The 23,367-nt window shown below is 31.1% G+C and overlaps 1 protein-coding gene across 1 annotated transcript in view; it reads right to left on the bottom strand.

The window, feature by feature from the left end:
* LOC107440079 (cholecystokinin receptor) overlaps positions 1 to 23,367 on the bottom strand; it is a 280,053-nt gene that overhangs the window by 32,937 nt on the left and 223,749 nt on the right. Inside the window, exon 2 of the mRNA XM_071187349.1 lies at positions 4,402 to 4,602. Within this exon, the coding sequence (XP_071043450.1) occupies positions 4,402 to 4,602 (201 nt within the window). The remainder of the gene's footprint in view (positions 1 to 4,401; positions 4,603 to 23,367) is intronic.

The raw sequence follows: 23,367 nt of genomic DNA, 5'->3' as shown, positions 1-23,367 counted from the left end.
TAACGGGCATTGGCACTTAACATCCGTGTAGGGAATACCTGGCAAATGTCACTTAATCTTTAAAAAATATCAAATACGAAGGAGAAAATTCAAATATCCGACATATTCAACATTCACTATTAGTGCACAATGAATGTCGACATCTGTTGATACGAGTGAGGAATACAAATATTTAGCAACTATGCTTGCTGAATATCCATATTTATCATTTACTTTTAATATCTTAGCTATACTTTCGAAATATATTTCGTACAAACACCATGTGATTATGTGAATGTTGACATTCACCAGTGAAAGTCTACATGCTGAAGATTTTGGTCTTTCACCGTTGCATATACATTTTTGACAAGGAGAAATACATAATAATAATAGTCATTAAGGGGACACCCTACTTTGCCGTTGTATTTTTCATAAAATCATAGCATATTTAGAAAAGGTAGTAAACTATTTAAGGAAAATAAAGACCTTTTTTTTAAAGATCACCTGATAAATCTTGATCATCATTGTCAAATTTCTGTTGCTTGAAGTCCAGGTATTTTTCGGATCGATATTTAGCTAAATTCCATTGAACTGTTTTTCTCCAATTTTTTACACACTTGTATATGTTAGGATAAGAAAAGTCTGTTTAATGCATTTATAAGAAGACTTACTGAAAGGAAATAAATTCTCTTTTCGATCCATGCAAATGAAGAACTTTGAAAGGTCATAATAAAATTTGACATATGTTAAGCAAATGATTTGAAATAAAACTAACAATGATTTTTGAAAAGTTTTTATGAAGTTTTAGCTAATAATCTTCTTAAATATTTCAACATAGTTCTGAATTTTTCGCAGATAATTCGAAGCAGTTGCATTTGTTTTTAATTGTGCATAAAAAGCATGAACTGCTTTAAAAGTGTTTTTATTTTTTTTTATATTTTTGAAATACACTGTTAGAATTTTTATTCTAAAATTACAGTTAAATTACCGGCCCATCCAATTAACTGTAAAGTATACTGTAAGGAACATTTTATAGCTTTAAGGTTTAGAAATCGTTTACAATTATGGTTCAAAAAACTATGAATACAAAACTAGAAGGTATTTTAACCATTTACAACTAGCATGGTTTCGAAACCATAAAAAAGAAATGTAACTGCACATTGAAGCTTGACTTTTAATTAGGTAATGGGCATTGGAGAACACCAATTAGGGAGTGTAGGACACTAGAAACTTTTCATGTGTTGAAAGGAATGAGGAAATAGTGTGTTGTCAACACTGGGACTCGAATCCATGTTCTGTTGGTCCTGAGACTGACAAGTTAGTCCTCTCGATTATAATATGTAGCCAACTGCAAGGAACTAAGTGGCTTCATTAGGTGGACTTAGCTGGTGCGATAAAATTCTGGTTGTTTAACCGCATTAGATGAAAGCATTTAATAAACGTTTTTTTTCCACAGTTTTAATACTATTTTATTTATGGTTATTTGACTGTTTTATTTGAATGAGGTAAAATGACAATTAAATAAATTGTTATTTAACCCTATTTTTCGGAGAAATTTCTAACAGTGCATGTTTAGCAAACATTAAAATATACGCGATGAAAATCTCTTTTGTTCTAACGTTTTTTGTCACTTTAACATAAAAAGCCATCGTCTTAACTGGAATTTTAATATCTACATTAAGACTTGCTCTAATGAAAGGATTTTTCCTTTATCTTTCAATATTTAATATTTCGAAAAATGATAAAACCTTTAACACCTATATGACAGGAAATAAATATACTAGCATTAAAATTGTATAATAATTCGGCGTAAATTATTCAAAAAAGTTTTTTGAAGAAATTAAATTACAGTTGGATTATTAAAAAATTTCACTTATTTTGCTAAAGCAAGCTAATAACAAAGTATGTATGATAAAAACTAATCTTATACCTACTTTAATCCAGATAATTATGAATAATTAGAGGTTCTTATCTTAATTCTTTACAATTTTTTATTAATCTTTCCTTGAAATATGACTGCTGATACAAAGCTTAAGATAAAGAAATTTTTATATTATACTTATAGTTATTGAAATGAAATGTCATAATAAAAACTTAAACGGTTATTACAGTAATTATCAGCTAAAATTTTTCTTTTAAAATTTATTTGCAATAAATTTTCTAAACATTTGAGATTCAATGAATAACCTATAATCTGATGTAAGGAAAGCGGAAAAAAAAAACAAAATAAGTTATTTTTTATAGGAATAATCTTCATTGAATCATATGATTTATAACGCATAATGCCAGTTGTTTAAATAATGTTTGTTTCTTTTAACTTTAATATAGTATTTATTTAATATATTTTAATATTTTATTTCTCAAAGAATATTCTAAAAACACTGATTATTCTTTTTAGAACACATCAAGTCTGTCTCATCCATATTTTAAAAATTCATTATAATCTCCTCAAAACATTACAAATCTATCTTAAACCCATTCATGCTTTCAGAAATGCTTCCGTAATGTAATTTTGGGAACATAGTATTATGGTTGTCTCTAATTTATTTACCTCGAGTTTTTAAAATGTTTATAATTTTCTCTAGAACTAAAAAAGTTTCATTCATGATTAGGAAACCTATTCAATCTTCTAAAAATATGACATATCTTAAACTTATTAATGCTTTCAGAAATGTTTTTGTAATGTAATCTTCAGAGCATAGCATTATGGGCATTTTTATTTTTACCTTATTCAATTGCTTCATATATAGACAATTATTTTAGTCACAAACTAACAAACATTTTACTTACCAAAATATAACATATCTTAAGTCCTGCAGTGGACTGATCGTTAAGACACGGTTCCCAGCAGATCACCAAAGTCAACCATCACTGGCTGCGGTCAGTGTGCGGGTGGGTGACCACTTGGATCAGTCTGCGCAGGGATCGAGGGTGGGCGGTATTGGTCCTCGTTAAACTGTTCTACCGTAAAGTGCTTGACTTCGCGTGCAGGTCGTCGGGCTACAGAAGCGGGGGTGCCATCCCCTCTGCAGAGGATCAGAATTGGGATAGCATGTCTTCGGATCATCCTGAGGGATGTTTCCCAGACCGTCGCCAATAGCCCATTGTGCAGCTCTAGTGAGACGTAAATGAACTGCAACAACATATCTTAAACTTGTTCATGATTTCCGAAATGTTTCTCTCATGTAATAATTAGAGCATAGTATTATAGGTGTTTCTGTTTTTACTTTGCTCGAGTTTTTAAAATATTGTTAACTCTCCCTAGAACTGAAAAAATCTTATTGATTAAATCTTATTATCGAGAAACGTTTTTGATCTCCACTATATATAACATTATTTATGTTTGCTTTCAGAAATGTTTCCGAAAAGTTGATGACAAATGATAAGTTGAACCAGGCAAATTAGTCCTACTTAAGCTTGATTATACAAGGTTATGGCTTATTTCGGACGGTTCAACTTAAACTTATCGAGGTTACAAGCAGTGCATTGTAAAGAATTCGTGATCAAATTCTGGTAAAAAAAGTACAAACATTGAAGGAGCCAGTACTTTTTACCGCAAAATCCATTTTTATCGGAACATGTGACGAAACAATAATCTCATATATCGTAATTTTTACAGTAATAATTACCATAAAATCACTAAATCACTCTAATTAAATAGTAAATTAAATAATTAATAGTAGTTACTAATTAATAGTAAATTACAGTAAAAATTATGTTATAATATTTTACGGTAAAAATGGATTTTTCGGTAAAATGGATTTTATGGAAGACGTCCGAAGTGCTGGTACTTTATACCGTAATTTGATCAGGAATTTTTACAGTGTATGAACGAAGTTTTGGTTTCGATATAATAGTTTTTCTTTGAAATGATTTTTCAGAGAAAGTACGAAGGCTTCATGATTACAACTTTCTCATTTAAATCAAATCCTTTCCTGCTTACCTCAATTACTACATCGAAGGGGAAATATACCTGTTCTTAATTAATTTGTTAATTACAATTTGCTAATTATATTAACTATATTTTGCAAATTATTTCTTATAATTATTTTTTTTTCTTTTACTTTTGGTACTGAACTTTCGTTCTTCACCTCGGAAGATGCCGGAAGTGTTGCTCATTTATCGTTACACAGCTGGTACCTATGAACCTAAGTCACGGCGGCGAGCAATATTACCCACGCCGCACTGCCACAGATACCCGTTTATAGGATGAGCCTCATTCACACATCACAGAACAACACAGAGAGAGAGAGAGAAACATCCATTCCCTGAGCGGGATTCGAACCAGCAATCATTGGCTTCACAATCAATCACGTTGATCGCTCGGCCACCTGTCCAGCGATATAATTTAAGCATAATCCTCTACTAATTAAAATGATTTTATAATTTAATAATCAGCAGATATTAAAATCAATAAATTACCTGGACTCCTGATGGGTATAAGTTGACTTAGTATTAAAGATGGTAACATAGTCAATAATGATCCAAGCCATACCATAAGTATAACTTTATATGCATGAGAAATAGTTTGCCATTGTCTGGAATGTAATGGTCGGCAGATAGCAAAGTACCTTTCTAAGGATATTGATACTAATGTCCATACACCAACAGATACAGAGACACCTGAAAAGGATAGATAAACTTAATTAGAATACGTAATTTTGGAACCATGGCACACTAATATCTGAGTCCAATATATGTACGCCTAGGTTCGAACAATAGTCATGTGATATTTGGCAATTGCAGTGAATTTGAGCCGTGAATTGCGATTTGATTTATGAGCCGATTAGAGGTTTGAACCGTGGTGGATCAGGGGATAGGCGCATTCGCCTCCCGATGAGTCGAACCGGGTTCGAGTCCCAGCGATGGCTAGTCGTTACGAATACCGCACTCTGCTTGCACCAACCACAGTGCTGACGTGAAATATCCTGAGTCGTAGACGGATCATGGGTTAGAATGCCCTTGCTGGCAGGCTAAGCGTGGGAGGCTTACGTGGCCAATCTCCTTTCCTCTCCATGCAACTCAAATGAGGTTACTTCCATAAAAAAGTCCTCCACGATGGCAAAATTAGTCTGAAAGTTGATCCAGGAGTTCCCTTGTCGTCTGGATTCAAAATTACAAGCCTACAAAGTTCAAAATTATTAGCCAACGGAGTTGAATATTGATAGACGTAAACTTGAATTTGGGTCGGCTGTTCAGCGACGTTCATAAAATAAAATGCAGAGACGTGTATATTAACTTTAAAATAACATGATTTTTAATAATTATAAATTATTGAATTATGAAACTATTAACTACAAATCTGCCAACAATCCCCACTAAAATACTAAGAAATTCTGTAGAAAATGTGACGATAATCGACTTATTTTAAAACAATTTTAACTGATATCAGGTTTTTAATTATCTGCAAATTTTACTCTGTAGAAAATTTTTTTTAAAAATCTGCAGAATAAATTCTCAAAATCCCGGCCTTAAAATTTTTTGTCCTTAATAGGCTTAACTGCTTGAACGCCAATGTCCCATTTTTTGGAACATGCCTCTTTTCAAACTGTAACTGAAATCTTTCAATTTGTCAAACAATCGGCGAAGCTGAATATTCTTATCAACCGGAATCTATAAATAATTTAATTTTATATATACACAACCCTACAATAATGGAAGAGACACTTTCAGTTTTTGACATTTTTTTAAGTTTCCCAAGAAATACTTAAAGGATTATTTTGTAACTTTAGAGATGTTTAGTTCATGCGATATTTTAAACTTGGCAATAAAGTTTAAAGCCTTCAGAGGTTTGAGAGACTTGCAATAAACTACGAAAGAAAATAAGAATTTTTGAATACCCTATGGTAGAAAATTAAGCAATAAGCTTGTAACTTGTATCGATTACCTTAGTTGTTATTTTTAATAACTGCATATATTTTCGTAAACCTAGAGTAAATTCTAATGAAAATATGAACATTTTTATAAAAAAATTGTTTTTTTTTTGCTTTCCGTTTCATAACTTTATAGATATTCAATGGAATTAAAAAAAGTTTTTGGAGCAATTTAAGATTAATAACAAAATTGTTGATTTAAAATTTAAAAAATTCGTTAAAAGCTCTGCAAGTTATGAGTATTTAAGTTAGTTCTTTTACACTGCTCATGTATTGAAATAATTTAAAAAAGGGTTTTGATAATTTTGCAGAGAGATTTCATAATTTTGTAATTTTGCATTTGCAAGTAATAAGAAAATTGATTTGAATATCTTAAAAAATTAAAAAGTTTCAAGCAGTTTTTGTACTATCGTAAAAGTTTCAAGTAGTTCTTGTACTATTCAAAAGAAAGCTCAAAACTATCAGGGATTTTTCGCAATTTTTATTTTGTTTCATAAGACAAAATTTAACAAATGATAATGCCTTACAATAATCGTCCGGAATCTAAACTTTGATGGTATAGAAAAAGGAAACATGCAAAAGAAAACATACTTCCATGGGCGTTGTTAAAAAAGATAACTTATTTCTTTATCTACTTCAAACGAACAGGTATCAATAAAAGGTTTCTTACCTTGTTCTTCTACCCGGGTCGGTACGTACCTAAATAAATCAAAACAGTGACCACAAACTCAATAAAAGTACTCCTTCGAATTGGTTAACATGTGTACATTAACAGCACTAAACACTACAAAAACAACATGATCTCTCCAACGACAGTAACATAATCAAACTAACTAAAAAATTGTTGTTCTCAGAGAGTTCTAAATCTTATGGCGCCATCTAGTGGTGTTTTCTGGCAAAGGAAAATGGTATTCTGTTTTTAACACTCCCCTTTTTGAGTTTCGGGGCATGTTGAACCAAATCTCAATACTTCACTGTCCAAATCTGGATGGTGGGCGAACAACACGTCCAACTCTGGTAGTAGCAGGAACTGAATCAGGAATGTCCGATGATGTTCTTTCTGGCTCATCTTTGGAAGTCTCTGGCAGCTGATCTTCGCTGTTGAGATTCTCCTCGTCCAGTTCTAATGGGCAGAGATTTTGAATTGGTCTGATTAGAATTCCGGATTTGGTCTTAACTTTGACTCTTCTGATCAGTCCATCTTTACTTGTGTAAACTGAGAGTATTTTTCCCAAGGGCCAATGCATTCTTTTGAGATTATCATTCCAAATCAAGATGATATCTCCAACTTTAGGATGGTATGTTGGTTTCCGAACTGTCAGTCTATGATGTGGCTGACTCAGATATTCACTACGGAATCTTGCTCGTAAATCTGTCATCAGTCTTCTTCTATAAGCAAGTCTTTTGTTTAATTCCGTCTTGTCAGTTAGCTTTATTCTATCCAAGTCCGTAGTACTACTAGTATGAGTGTCTTTCAGGAATAAATCAGGTGTTAAAGGACATAAATCATCGGGATCATCGCTAACATATGTTAAGGGTCTTGAATTGAGTTGGCTTTCACAATCACACAAAACAGTTTCAATTTCCAGGTAATTTAAGGATGTATGACCTAGGACATTCCTCAAAATTCTTTTCAAAAGTCCTATTAACCTCTCAAAATATCCTCTCCACCATGGAGCAGTCGGAGGTAGGAATCTCCATAAAATTGGAGAAAAAGTTGTCTTTAGTCTTTCTAGGTTGATATTCTTCAGAGAGTTGTTAGCTCCAATAAAATTAGTCCCATTGTCGGAGTAGATAATTGACGGACGTCCTCTGCGTGCGATAAATCTTCTTAAGGCAAGTATGAAATTATCTGTTGAAAGTGATGTCAATAGTTCTAAGTGTACTGCCCTATAAATCGCACAGGTGAAAATCGCAATCCACACTTTTTTGTTATCCTTCGTAAGCAACGGTCCAGCAACATCCACTCCTATAACTTCAAAAATTGAGGCGTTTTTTACTCTGTCCTCCGGGAGTATTCCTTCTGGTATTTCAGGTCTTTTCACATTAAATCGTTGACAAGTTATGCAGGTTTTCAGTACCTTTTTTACAGTTCTTCTAGCTTTTAATATCCAATAATCTTCTCTCAGAGCTACCATTAAAGATTGTACTCCAGGATGTCCAAGTTCTTGGTGTTTGTGTAAAATAAGGCTCTTAACAACATGATGATCAGATGGTAAAATAATTGGAACTTTAAAGTTTTCATTGTCTTCTCGCATAATGATTTTTGTTTTAATTCTCACAAGTCCATTAGCGTCTGTAAATATCGACAGGAGCTTCAGACTCTTCAATTTTTCGCCTTGGAATGAGTCTTCTTGAACCCTTTTCAAGATTTTGAGTTCAGCTTTAATAAGCTCTTCTACAGATAATTTTCCTGTTTTCTTACTGCTTGCTCTGGAATTTTCAAAAAATCTATATATCCAGCCTGTAATTCTGATTATTTTCTTGTAGGATGATATGTTGTTGTAAAATTCGTCATCTTTCATATTTAAAGATGATACAATGATTTTCTTCTTCTCGGCATACACTATTTTTTCATCAGGAACTAGATCAAAATTAGGCCAGTTTTCTCTTGATTCTTTAAGCCAAGATGTTCCTTCGTGCCATTGTCTCTTCAATAGGGTTTTAACTGTGCAACCTCTTGAAGGCAAATCCGCTGGATTTTGGGTTCCCGGAACAAACTTCCAGTCACTAGCTTTTGAAAGTCTTCTAATTTCGTCAACTCGATTGGATACGAAAATCGTCCAAGGGCCTTCTTTCCTTATCCAATAAAGAGCGTCCATGGAGTCGCTCCAAAAAAATGTTTCAATATCTTCCAATCTTAAATCCTTTTTTACTGTATCAGCCAATCTAGCTCCAATGTTACATGCAAGTAATTCTAATCTTGGTATCGACACTTTTTTCAATGGGGCAACTCTAGATCTTGCTTGAATAAGTTGGCAAGTAACTTTTCCATTCCTTTCCGCCCTCAAAAAGATGCAAGTCGCATATGCCACCATGGAAGCGTCACAAAAGGTATGAAGTGTTAAGCTTGATTTAGAAAGATTTAAGCTTGAAAGTCTACGAGGAATTTTGAAGTTGCTCAATTCTTTTAATTCTTCTTTCCATTTTTCGAATCTTTTAATTATTTCGTCGGGCAATTTTGAATCCCAAGAAATTCCAATCTTCCAGCATTCTTGTAGAAGAAGTTTCGGGATCAACGTTATAGGACAAGTGAACCCTATAGGATCGAACAGCTGGTGTGCCATAGATAGGATTTTTCTCTTGGTAACTGGTTCACTATTGTTTTCTTCTTTAACCAACTCACAGGATAAAGTGTCATTTTGCTTGTCCCATTTTAGGCCTAATACTGACACTTCCTTTTCACAGTTGGAATTATCTTGCACAAATTCGTTCATTTCAAGTAGGTTGTTATTTTCCCAGCCACGTAAATCAAATTTAGCAGCTTTCAGAATTCTCTGAGATTCTGATCTAAAATGTTCCAATTCTGAAACTGAGTCTACACTTGCAATGCAATTATCAACATACATAGAGTCTTTGATCTTCACTGCAAGACTTTTCAATGGCTCTTCTACCTGATCTAATACATGATTCAGAACAGCCGCAAGTAAGAAGGGGCTACATGATATTCCGAATACTACTCTACAATGTCTATATGTAATTATCTTTTGAGGATCTCCGTCTTTCAACCACATGAATCGTAAACAATCCCTATCAGATTCGTTAAGAGATATTTGTAAAAATGCCTGTTTGACATCCGATATTACTCCGATCTTTCCCCATCTAAACCTATTTAATACAGCTGGGATAATTTCTATGAGATTTGGGCCCTTTTCTATGCATTCATTTATTGATACGGAGTTTTTGGTTTTAGCTGATCCGTCAGAAACAGGACGTACTTTAGTGGTTGAATTATCTTTAAAAATTGCTTTAAAAATAGTTCTTATTTCATTAAAATACGAACTGATAGTGCCGGCTGGGATGCCATGTTAAAAAAGATAACTTATTTCTTTATCTACTTCAATAGAACAGGTATCAACAAAAGGGTTTCTTACCTTGTTCTTCTACCCGGGGCGGTACGTACCTAAATAAATCAAAACAGTGACCACAAACTCAATAAAAGTACTCCTTCGAATTGGTTAACGTGTATATTAACAGCACTAAACACTACAAAAACAACATGATCTCTCCAACGACAGTAACATAATCAAACTAACTAAAAAATTGTTGTCCTTAGAGAGTTCTAAATCTTATGGCGCCATCTAGTGGTGTTTACTAGCGAAGGAAAATGGTATTCTGTTTTTAACAGGCGTGATCCTTACAATGTCGGTGTCATTTATAATAAATCTTGTTTAATAGTACTATATGAAGTTTTTGGATGACCCATTTTTAACTTTCTTTTAAAAAGTACGAAAACTACTTAAAAAGTTACTGAAACTTTTTAAATTTTTAAGATATTCAAATAAAGCTTTTATCATTAGTAGTCAAATACGATTCCCTGCAAAATTATGAAAAAAACTTTTTCATATTTTTCTGCGCATGAGTAGTATAAAAGAACTAGCTTAAACACTAATATCTTGTGCAATTTTTAACGAATTTTTTAGAATTTTAAATCAAGAATTTTGTAATTTTAATTTTCTCCAAAAATTTTTATTATTTCATTGAATGTGCATGAAGTTATAGCTAAAAAAACGTTAGGAGAAAAAATTTATTTTTTATAAAAAAGTCCTGTCTCCATAAATATTTAGTCTAAATTTACGAAACTTTACGCAAGTATTAAAAACAACAACTTAAGTAATCGATACAAATTACAAGTTTTTGCTTGATTTTCTGGAATAGATTCTGAATCAGAACTACTTGTTTTCTTTCGTGATTCATTGTAGGTTTTCCAAATCTCTGAGAGCTTTAAATTGTATTGCCAAGCATGAAAAATCGCTTGATCTAAACAGTACTAAAGTTGCAAAATAATATTTTAAGTATTTCTTGAGAAATTAAAAAAATGTCAAAAACTGAAAGCGTGTCTTCCATTATTGTTGGGTAGTATATATTGTGATATCGTATTGAAATGCAGTTATCTCTTTTAACCAAACTGGGAGCAGGCTGAAAGAAGTTTTCATTTAATTTCAGTGCAAACCTGATACCAACTTTTCATTACTTTTCCTTTTTTCATTTCTACAAAATACGAATCCCGCAGGTTCACTGTCAAAAATCAAGCCAAACGTCGATTTTTGTTAAAATTTATCTTTATTAAAAAGCTTCAGAAGTTAGCCCATATAACCAACAAAAAAGCAAAGTACTTCCAAATCAGCCAATTGTCAAGACCAATGTTTGTTGAAGAGATTTGCACAAACAATTTAAAAACTAAGTTAAGTCTTTAAAATAACTAAAAAAAGTCAAAGAAAAATATTAATATATTTTTTTTCGAAGCATGACTGTCAAAATATTTGAAGATTTCTGAAGAAAATCATAAGAACATTTTTAGTGGAAGTTATTTCTTTCAAAATATTGCGGCAAACTCATCTCGTCCAGAGATGATAGAATTTCAAATCTGTTTGAGTTTAGCAAACAAAAAGACAAAAATGAAAATAAAATTTCCATTCTAATATAAGGCGAATTTTTAACGTGTAAGAAGGCCAATATGGCTAGCATGTTTGTTTCAGTTGCTTCTATGGATGATTTTATTTTACAAAATAATAACATATTTCACAGTAGATCAATATGCATAATCTATTTTGGAATTTTCAAGCACTGTAACTAACCCCTTTCAAAACTCTGTACCATTGAGTCATATAGTGCAAACGGTTTGAATTCAGGAAAAAAGAATGTCGGAGAACAGCCACCAATGCAATGGGATGACATATGAGTAAAGAAGCAGTTTCATCATTAGTTAGTCATTAAGTTTCGCTAAAAATCAAGCATTTTCGTAACTGAATGATTGTCAAAAATCCTGAAATGCAACTCAAGGAAGGCTGAACAATTTCCCGAATTGGGAACTTTCCAAGAGCATAAACGAAATGCATAGTAATTAAGCGAAGCTAAAAATTTTAAAATTTTGAGTATTGTGGTATTTTAAAATTTAAATGTTTGATGTTTTGATAATGCGAAAGGAATATAATTACACATTATCGAAAAGAAAATAATACTTGGAAGCAAAACTTTGCGAAGAGACAATTACCGTCAATAGGCAAATTACAAAAATATCTTTAAACAAGGTTTTTTTTTAAAGCTAAATTTTAAAATATATAATTATACCGAAAAATGAATTTTTTTAACGTTTTGCAAGGAAATATTTCAAACCTAAGTTAAATTAAAAACACTAAGATTCATATTTTTTTATTTTCCTAAAAGTATTTTTTATTTCAAGAATCAAAAGAAGTAAATATAATTCGTAATTTTTTCCTTTTAGCAAATGTTTTGGCATGTATATGCAAATTATGTAAATTCAAAGATCTTTTATGTCTCAATAATGAAGTCGAAAATTAGAAATAAATGAATGTTCTTTTTATACACAATCCACAAGGGAATTTACGAGAGTTGAAACTAATCCCCATTTAGTTCTAAACAATGATTGTCTGTTATATGAAAGAATCAAAGTATGCGTAATTAAATAAAAGTGCAAATAAGTCAGATATTAAACATACTAATCATGGAAGAGAATTGTTTATAGATGTGCTAATTGGACGAATCAAGCAGTTTCAAGCATATCACTTATTATAACGTGAGTAATTCAATTAATAACACGAAATTCTAATGTTTTTCGAATTTTATTTTTCTTAAACAAAATAATACTGTCGTAGAAAAGAATAATTAACACTCAGCGAATTAATTTTTTTATTTCGCATTCAGTTTGAGTAAAGCAGTCTTTAAGATGATTTTATAAAAGTTTAAAAAAAATGAATCTTATAATTTTCACGGTGTATAGAAAAATGTTATTATGAAAATTTAACTTTTTTGAAATTATTTGGGGCAGAGTTCCCTGCTCACTACCTCTTGTCGCCTTCAGCTATTGTCCCTGTTTGTGTCATACTCAAAATTCATCAATATCTATGAAGCATTTCTTCCTTAATGACGAAACCGTTTCTTGGGAAATGCTCGCAGCGAACATGTAGTCTATTGCTTAAGGCAATATATCCAATAATACAATTGTCTAGTAAAAACAATAAATAAAACTTTAAAAAAAAGTGTGCTTAAATAAGTGTTCAGTTTCGCCAAGCATCGAACCCGGGAGACTTGTTTAACAAATGAGCATTCTAATTCCTCACCGCTCTTTCAACAGATTTAAGTTCAGATGAAAAGATTGTCAGAAGACTATCAAAATGCACTGACACGAGACAAGCAGCTTCTTCAAATAATTGATAAATAATTTCTTCAAAAATCGCATGATTTCATATGGAATTGATTGTCAAAAATAACGAAATACAGCTCAATAGGTGCCAATTCATCAAAAATGAGAGATTTCTCAATGAGTCACGATTCTTTATTTCTATTACTATTAATTGTAATCAATTTTATGTAAATTTCTTTTAATAAAGAACTTTAAGCCGCCATGTCTCAGGGGATAGAGCTTTCGCCTTCCAATGAGGTGAACTGACTTTGAATACGAATTCCGCATCCGGCTTGCACCGACCGCAGTGATGACTTGAAATATCCTCAGTGGTAGACGGGTCATGGGTTAGAGTCCCCTTGCCGTTAGTCTAACCGTGGGAGGCTCTCGTGGTCTTCCTTTCCATGCAACGCAAATGCGGGTCAGCTCCATCAAAAAAGTCCTCCACGAAGGCAAATTTCTCCCAATACTCGATCCAGGAGTTTCCTTGTGTTCTGGATTGGGTTCAAAATTACAAGGCTATCAAATTGAACATTAGTAGTCCCATAAAATTGGTTCGTCTGTTCAACGACGGTTATAATATAAATAAAGAACTTTATTAAGCTAGTGCGATGCTTCAAAATGACGAGTAAAAAACAAAACAGCAGCGCTAAAATATTCAAAAATCACACAGGGATCGCAAACGTTATCTGAAACCGCTAGAGGGGGTTGCAAATTATAATATTCATATGCTTAGAGACTGTGTATCATTTCATGCAACATTGAAGCAATGCGGCAAGGTTCTTCGATAATCGCACTGGTTCTTTAACATCTGTGGAAATAGAGTATAAATAAAATATTGTTCATCTATTTATTATCTTTGTATATCAAGCATAATAAGCAACATTATCGATCCCGGGTAGCGTTTTTCACCTAAAGTGATTTTTCAATTCTTTTTGCATTTCTGCTTTGCTACTTCATTGATTACGTTATTTTGAAGCATAATGTAGACATTAAGAGCTTTTAATTCGTCTAAAAGCAAGTAAGCAACATTGAGTACAGTTTATAATAGGCATTAACAACATATTTATCTCCTTTTCAAATGATGTACGGTAGAGCTTTACTTAATTCACTGATAATCTGCCAAAAATCATTAGTGAAGTGTTGCTCTGGGTACTTCATCTTCTGATTGATTTAACTCAAAATTAATAAGAAATACTATACTAATAATAAAGTTCTTTTCATTCAGACAAAATGCAATTGAACAACATGAACACTAAAAGATATATAACTAATAAAAAATAGCTGTATATTTTACAAATAAATCAAAATGCTAATTTCTTGGTAATGAATAGGTACTTGACAGCAACAATTAAATCGTACTACTTTTTACATTTAAAATTTTATACGTCATCAATCACTGACAATTGCATTTAAAATATTTTAATGTAATTATACTATTTTTTGGTAATAATATTTGTGCACTAAGTGTTGACGAGTTAGTTATTTTCGTAAGGTCTGCAAGTGGTACGATTATGGACACCCATTGCCCAATTCGTACCACCTCCTCCGAAAATTGTAACAGTTTCAAAAATATTGAGTATTTATGATTAAGAACCAATTTCTTTAAGAGTCAGGAAGGGTTGTTTGTTTGACATTTTTGATTTTGGTGAAATTTTCAGGATATGTTAATGAAAACTAGTAGACACGCGTTTTTTTTATTTTTGCGATTTTTTTCTTCTCACAATCAAATCTGAAGCACATCTGGAATTTTGAGAAAAACAAATCTATTAAAATGCATAACTACTTTTTGTGAAATCAGTAAATCGCTTCACCGACTATTAATTTGTGTTCCACTATTTCCATACGAAATTTTAATACATAAATAAATAATTTCAAAAGACCTAATTTCAAAGACCTCAAAGATCTACGAAGTGAGGCTTTTTTCTTAGACTTCGAGTCTCAAAATAATTTGTGCCAACAGTGTAACACAATGGTTTGCATTTTTGTGAATACATACTAATAAGTAGTGTTTGAGAAATTAACATATATGGGTGATTCTTAGGAAACTTGACAATTCGGACCCAAAAACTTCTTAAAATTTAAAGTCTTCAAAACAATCTAAATTTTTTCCCCATATTTATTTAATTACATTTATTAATATCTTACAGATAGCTGTGTAGTTTATTGACATTTGCTCAAGAAAAGAATAAAATAGAAATTCACCACATTTTGAATGCAAGGAAAATTACATATTAGCTTTGAAGATTGAAAAAACAGTCATTTTAAGCTATTAGTAAGTAACAAAGCCTAAGCCTTCATGTTAGATGGACTATGAATAACTCAAATTAATTCTTTCATCTACAGCAGAAAGAATCAAAAACAATTTTGTTGCTGATATGTATAGAATAAAACTGTGTAAAATAATCAATAATTAAATAAATATATAACTTTGATTACATTCAATCTTATTACAATCATATCTAAACTTAGTATTAGGTTAACATTTGCTTTCCTTCTTTACAGTATTAGCAGTTAAAAAAGAATTCTGGTGGCACTTCAATGTCCTGGCATTTATAAGCCGGGAAAATGACAGCCAGGGTAATGATAAATTCGCCATTTTATAGCATATAACTTTACTTTAATTAAATATTTTGGCCTAAGACGTTTATATTCTGCCGAAAATAACAGTATTTCTTAAAATAGCTCAGATAAATCTATGTAGTTATTAATGACTTCAAGAAGCCAGGAAAATGAGAGCACAAAAACCTACTCACCGTGAAAAATCTTTTGAAATAGATTTTGATCCAGAAAGTTGGTTCTTTATTCATGCAACAAGACATGTTAATATAGGAGGGTATCTAATCAGTCTATTAATATAAGATATTGATTGTTGGCTCTATCTAGTTCGGTTATAAACCACTAAATAAAAGTAGCCAGGAAAATGACAGATTTTCTTGGGACAAACAAATTACTGACAGAAAAAACCATTTTAAACGAAGTTTTTGTAAATAATACCCTCTGCGTATATTCTAGAAATGCTTTTACCGGCTGAGAAAAAAAAGTAGATATTGAAAAATTTATGGGAAGTTTTGATGCTAGTAGTTATTATTAGAAACATTGTTTGTGACATGCCCGAAACATGAACTTTTGAAGTTCAATTTAATTTTTTAAAAATACAAATAGTCGATGCTAGTACTAGGTTATCTTAAAATGCTAAAAGCAATACTATTTATTAAATTTTTTTAAAAAAAGTTCTTTAAGTATTATAGTATTAGATCTTGGAGCAAGGGACTGTGAATTGTCATATTTCGTGAGAATCCTCCATATGTGGTGTAAATTTGGTGTATATAAAATAGCAAGGAAACTTAAATTTTGCTCAACTTTCAAGGCCATACACTGCCTTCGTAAAAACTAGATAAGTATGAAACTTTTTGGAATAGAAGCCTTTAATGTAATAGAGACAAAATCAGTTCACTGATCTGATTCAACTTTTATATAATAAGTTATAAAATTTTATGTAAGTGCAGTAAAGTATGCACTATATTTTTAGAAATTTTTTTTTATAACTTTTAAACGTTACTGTAACCAGATATTCAACGTTGTTGAGTTTAACTTAGCCGTGTTGACAGTTCTCCCACCTTTTAAAGAAAATGAAAGAGCACTATAATTCATAACTATTTTCTAATTAGAATACTTAGGGGACTGAATTAGACTAACGGTTTTAAAAATTTATAACACAAAACAATTAACTTAATTTTTTCCCCTGTTTAATTATTTACTGAAAGCCACATACAAACACAATTATTCCCTAAAGATTAGTAATCATTGTTTAAAAATAGAAGAAGAGCGAAAATAAACAATGGGATTTCTCCAAGCAAACGACGCCATCGAAGTTCAGAGGTAATATTAACAAAAGCTTTAAAAGAAAACTTTGATCTCTTTTGGACTCTCTTTTCTCATGTAATCAGATCAAAAGGTATCATTATATACATAGCTCAGGCTGATGCTATTGATGTATATCATATCGGCAATGTATGAAGTGCCCTTATTCTATAGAATACAACTCGTTAATGTCTCTCTCTCTTAAACAGACCATGAAGAATGAGAATTATTATGTGTGCATAGTAAACAATTTTCTCAATATTTGATGAAATAAAAATGAAAATCAGTGAATCTGCTCAAATTATACCGTGGAAGTTTTTTCTAAAATTGAATAAAAAGAAATTTAACTTATGTACCAAATAAACTGGGATATAAAGGTATTTCTAAAGGTATTTAATAAAGGGAAAATAGGCACTCACATAAATTAAAACTAAGTGCTTGTGACCTTGCACACGATTGATGGTACTTATACTATTGGTTGGCATTCAACCAATTTTTCTTTCTGCTGTCTTTGTACAGAAGACCTTTCATACGATTTCATTATCAGGACAATATTAAGTACTTTATGTTCATCCATATTTTAGTGATGGCATGCTTTATTTATTTAATTTTAATCGATTAAGATTTGCCTCTGGAGATCAAAGTACGTTTAAATCAGCTGCCATAACTCAATGCCAAAAGCTTGAGCCCTTTCTCAAAATCACAAAAGACTCCATGGCATTATTTTAATTCTCTTTCACAGGAATAAGATACTACAATGTGTGTCACAGTATATATATATATATATANTATATATATATATATATATATATGTATATATATATATATATATATATATATATATATATATATATATATATAGAATATAGAATTTCTCATGCGAGTCTTTCTATATTAGCTGATAAGCTTAAAACATATGTTTCTTATCAAATTTAAGATGTAGAAGTCGGTCTCTCACAAAGAGCCATAAAAAGTCAAGATGAACCAGATAAGGCCAAATAGAAGATTGTTTTCTGAAGTTAATGGGCAATAATTCGTAGATAAAGTATGCATTAAGATAGTCCCAAAAATTTCCCACCGACAGAGGGGCGATATCCTTTTAGCGAATCAAAATCTCTAAATTTTATCAATTGAATGACGTTTCATGAAGATAAGAAGATCCTTGCAACCACTCCCTTTCAGAACCTCACTTTGAAAGCTCGGGACAGGCAAAAATGCATGTCTTTTTCATATTTCCATGGCTAGATAAATCTGCGCGAACTCCAAACAATCCCTGAAATGGGGAAACATCCTTGTACATAGTCAACGAACACTGTTTTCAATACTCAATATCACGTAATAAAATGCCTTTTTATCTGAGGCCACCAAAGTCTCTTAAATTATCTAGACTTTAAAGGCATAACATTACAAGCCGACAGTGGCAAAGTAATCTGTTTGGAAATAATGGTCACGGAAATAAACAACAAAAAATCCTTGTTTCATTTCAATGAAAAGATTAGAGAATGAATATATTTTACCTTCCGAAGAAGAAGATGGAAAGAATTATTTTATATCTCAACAAAGTTCGATGACTGTGGTGAAAATGCTGAATTCCGTATAGCTCCCTCCTAAGAAGAAGTAAAAAGAAAAATTAACAGAAAAGGAAAAAAAACTTTTGATACGCTACTAGTCTGTTTAAAGAAGAGAAAGAAGATGAAAAACCCGAAAATTTCTCATAGCTCCTTCCCAAAAAGAAATAAACAGAAAAAATGATCGAGAGGGCCACTTGCAGAATTATTTTATATTTCAACAAGTTCTGTAGATGGAATGAAAAGACAGAAAAGGAATCATCAAAAGCCATCTGGAGAATTTCAACTCCTTAGAATCCCCAACCCTGCAGAAGAAATGATATTACGTCTTTTTACAGTTCAAAGTAAAGCGGCGTTCGTCATCTAGGTGTCGACATGTAAAAGAACACTTGCATCGAAATTATGGGAGACATCTCATCTGGATAAAGGATTTGGATTTCCAACTGCTCAGAATCAGAAATGAACACTTTCTTAATAACTCTAAAAACAGTAAACATGACGAAGCAGCTTCACGTAAAATGTTCAAGTTAAACTTTTTAAATTATAATTATTAATTTGAAATATGAAATGCAAACACAGTAGTCTTCTAAATGGGTAAGTTATTTTTATGGAAAATATTAAACTTCTATAAGAATTTTCATTTAGTTTTAAAAAGAGGTACAATTGTTTCTTATTATTTAATTGAATATTATGTATAAGCATTTCGTGAAATTATGCTCTTCGTTAAAGTTAATTTTAAAAGGAAAAAAAATGTTGATGAATTGTAAGAAATGAAAATTCTAAAACATAATGAGCTAAAATGGTTCAAAATATTGAGGTATATTAGGTTAATATTTTCTTATTGTTTGCATTTTTTATTTTGTCATTATTATTACTTGGATTATTGTTTACAAACTTTTTGAAAAACTTTACATATGAGAATAAGAAAGAAAAAATAATTCATGAGTGTAAAATCAATGGTAATCATGATAATATTAAAACTAATTGTGGAATATATAGGGAGCCGAATTCGGTTAATTCTAAAAGTATACAGACTTCTAATAATTTTAATAATACTGAAATTTATGCCAATGTAGAAAAAAATAATTCAAATGTAACGCAAAATGTAAATGCAATTGAATTTAGGATAGATTTTTCGGATTTTGAAACAGTTGTTCCACTGTTTAAAGGTAAAAGACACGAAAACGTTAAGTGGTGGTTCGAATTGTTTGAAGATTCTTGAATTGTTTAAATTTTCTAATTTATCTCCGTTACATAAGTTTGTATATGCAAAAAGGTGTTTACGCGAAAATGCGTTGATACTTCTTCGTAGCCATCCTAATATTAATTCGTTTGCTCAATTGAAAGAATTATTAATCGATGAATTTCTTGTTACCTATAACTCAGCCGAAATTCATGAAATTTTAAGAAATAGGAAAAAGCGTACTCATGATTCAGTGCAAGAATATTTTTTAAAATTAAAAGAAATTGCAATTCAAAGTAAAATTGATGAACAATCTTTAATGAAATATTGTATTAGTGGCATACCCGATACAGTAGAAAATAAAACTATATTATCTACTAATTTAAATGATTTTAAAAATAAACTAAGGATATATGACCAAATTTACACGGATAGAGAAAACAATAAAATACATACGTTACAATATGTATGTATTTTATTGTTTTCTCTATACGCATGTATTTTATTGTATTTTTACGTACGTTACAATACTCCTAAATTACAAAAGCAAAAGGAGGTTAAACTGCATTTAAGTGATTATAAAAATAATGAGAATCAGATGACACACAAGGACCGCCCTGACCTTGTAAATTTTGCGAAAAAATAGGCATACGAAAAGCATGTCACTGGGGGCAATCCTGTTAAAATAATCCCGCTATAACCAAAGATAAGGCTGGAATATCAAAGACTAACAAGTATCAATTACATGTGTCAGGATACATGGAACGTGAACAATCTGTACAAAAGGATAAAAAAGAAAAGAAAGATAACTCGAGTTGCATGCAAAAATTGATGTTAAACTTGGATACGGGATCAACAATAAATTTGATACCCGAGCATATTGTATTGAAATTGAATGTTCCCGTTAGAAGTTGTAAATGGATAAATGTTATCCAAACAAAAGGAAAATTTACACTTGCAAAAAAGTGTACTCTTAATTTAAAAATTGGTAATATGGTTAGATCGACTGAGTTTCTAGTACTAAACAACGATCTAAACTATGCCATGTACAATCTTTATGTGATTTTCACATCATTTTAAATTGTGTAAAACAAATTGTTACCCAGAGAAACAGAAAACTGATCACTTTCTCACCTCTGGAAAATCGCGACTTGACTTTACAAATTGTAACTGATAATCCAATGAAAATAAGTGTTAGTAACAGTAAACAAAAAGAGCATAAAACTGAGAAAGGGAGCATTAAACAAACAGTTTCAGAAATAAATATGACAAATAACGTAAATGAAAAAAATCGTTGTACGGAAAAGAGAAAAGAAAAAGTTAAAAAGGATCTGAAGATTTCGAATGTTTCTGAGATAAATTCTGGTAATGGAAGCGAAATTTATCAGAACGTCATCCAGAAAAAACAGAATTGATAGAAAATATAAAAAATTCTGATTTACTCAGAATTCTAAAGGAATATGAGGACATATTTGCGAAGAATAGATATGATGTAGGCAAAGTTAGAATAGAATCACAACGGGTGAGGTTGACTTCGGATTTACCGATTTCTTTAAGACAATATAAAACATCTCCGAAACAACAGAAAGAAATCGATAACCAAATTCAAGAGTTATTAAAACATAATATAATAAAAGAAAGTTCTTCTCCATATTATGCACCAGTAACATTAGTATTTAAAAAGGAGGAAAATAAAAAAAACGCATTTATGTGCAGGTTTCAGAAAATTAAATCAGGTGACGAAGTCGGATGTTGAACCGTTACCTCTCATGCAATCTTTAATTGATAAATTAGCCCAAAGTTCTTATTATTCTTCTGTGGATCTCGTTAGTGGTTATTGACATTTACAAATCCACCCAGTGCAACACACAATGGGTTGCACGAATGGTTACGTCTACCTTTTGGTTGGAAAAATGCCCCAAGCATTTTTCAAAGAACTGTTCGTAGAATCCTTACTAAACATAAAATTAAATTCGCTGCAAATTATTTTGATTGATATAATTATTTTTTCAAACAGCTATTCTGAACAAGTAGATCATATTAAAAATTTTTTTGATATATGTAGACAAGAAAATATTAAATTAAAATTTTCTAAATGTTCCTTTTTACAACAAAAAATTGACTTTTTGAGGTATGAGATAACAAACGGCACTGTTACACCAAATAATAGTAATATTGAAGTTATTAAAAGATTAAAACCTCTTACAAATGTAAAATCCTTGCAAAGATTTCTAGGATCCATTAATGTTTATAACAAATTTAAAGATATTTATAGATATATTAGAGCTCGACTAAATAATTTGTTAAAAAAGGATACTAAATGGATATGGACAGATGAATGTCAAAAATCTTTTGAATCTTTTAAATCAGCTTTAACTAGTAAAACAGTATTAAAAATATTTAATCCTTCTCATGATTGTCATATTTTTGTTGATGCCAGTACAAATGGTATTGGAGCTGTACTTAAACAATGTTATGAATCAGGTGTTCTGCATCCCGTAGCATTCCACTCCCGCTCATTAAAGGATTATGAAAAGAACTATTTTACTATTATTGAGCTGGAATGTCTCGTTATTGTGGACACATTAAATAAATTTCATCGTTACCTTTTTGGAAAGAAATTTACTATACATACTGACCATGCAGCCCTTCTTTGACTTAAAAATGTTAAAAATCCTAAAGGGAGATTATTTCGCTGGTCCTTACACCTTAGCATGTATGATTACGTTACAAAATATACAAATATAGAAGCAGATATGCTTTCGAGAGAAATACCAGATTCAAATGTAAATGTAAACAATGATGGAAGTCAAATATCACATCTTTTGCAATTAAATGAAATTATTGAGGCTCAAAAATGTGACAATTTAACTGGAAAATTCGCAGAAATTAATAATGTATTATGCTTTCGTAAAAAAGGGTTCACTAAAATTGTAGTAACTTTTTCATTATGATTAAAATTACTTAAAATTGCTCATGAAAAATTTGGACATCCTGGTATTCAAAAAACAATTAATTTACTAACTCCTGTATATTATTGGCAAAACATTACTTCTGATATAACTAAATTTATTAAACATTGTCACATATGTCAATTGAATAAGAAGCCCCGACAAAAAAGATTTGGGCTTTTACAATCAATGCCTCCGGTTGATAAACCATTTCATTTACTTGCAATTGATGGTGCTGGCGGTCTTAATCATTATAATTCAACAAAAAAATATTTGACCTTAATTATTGATCATCTGACGAGATATATATGGGCATTCTCTTCAAAATCTATTACAGCAGAAACTTATACCACTTTTTTTCATCAAATTTTTCAAAATCAAGTTCCTACAAATCTCTTAAGTGATAGAAATGCAGCTTTTACATCTTCGCATTTCAAAAAATTTCTTCAGAATCATTGCATCCTGAAACTAATGGCAAAGTAGAGAGATTAGGACAAGCAATAATCACGCGGTTAAAATGCAAAATTAATGAAAATTCTTCCAGGATACCGTAGCCTAAATTATTAAAAGAAGTGGTTCAGGAATA

Source organism: Parasteatoda tepidariorum, chromosome X1 (assembly GCF_043381705.1).
Source record: "Parasteatoda tepidariorum isolate YZ-2023 chromosome X1, CAS_Ptep_4.0, whole genome shotgun sequence".
NCBI lineage: Eukaryota > Metazoa > Arthropoda > Arachnida > Araneae > Theridiidae > Parasteatoda > Parasteatoda tepidariorum.
Note: the sequence above shows the minus strand (reverse complement) of the source record. Positions and strands in the feature narration are given on the sequence as shown.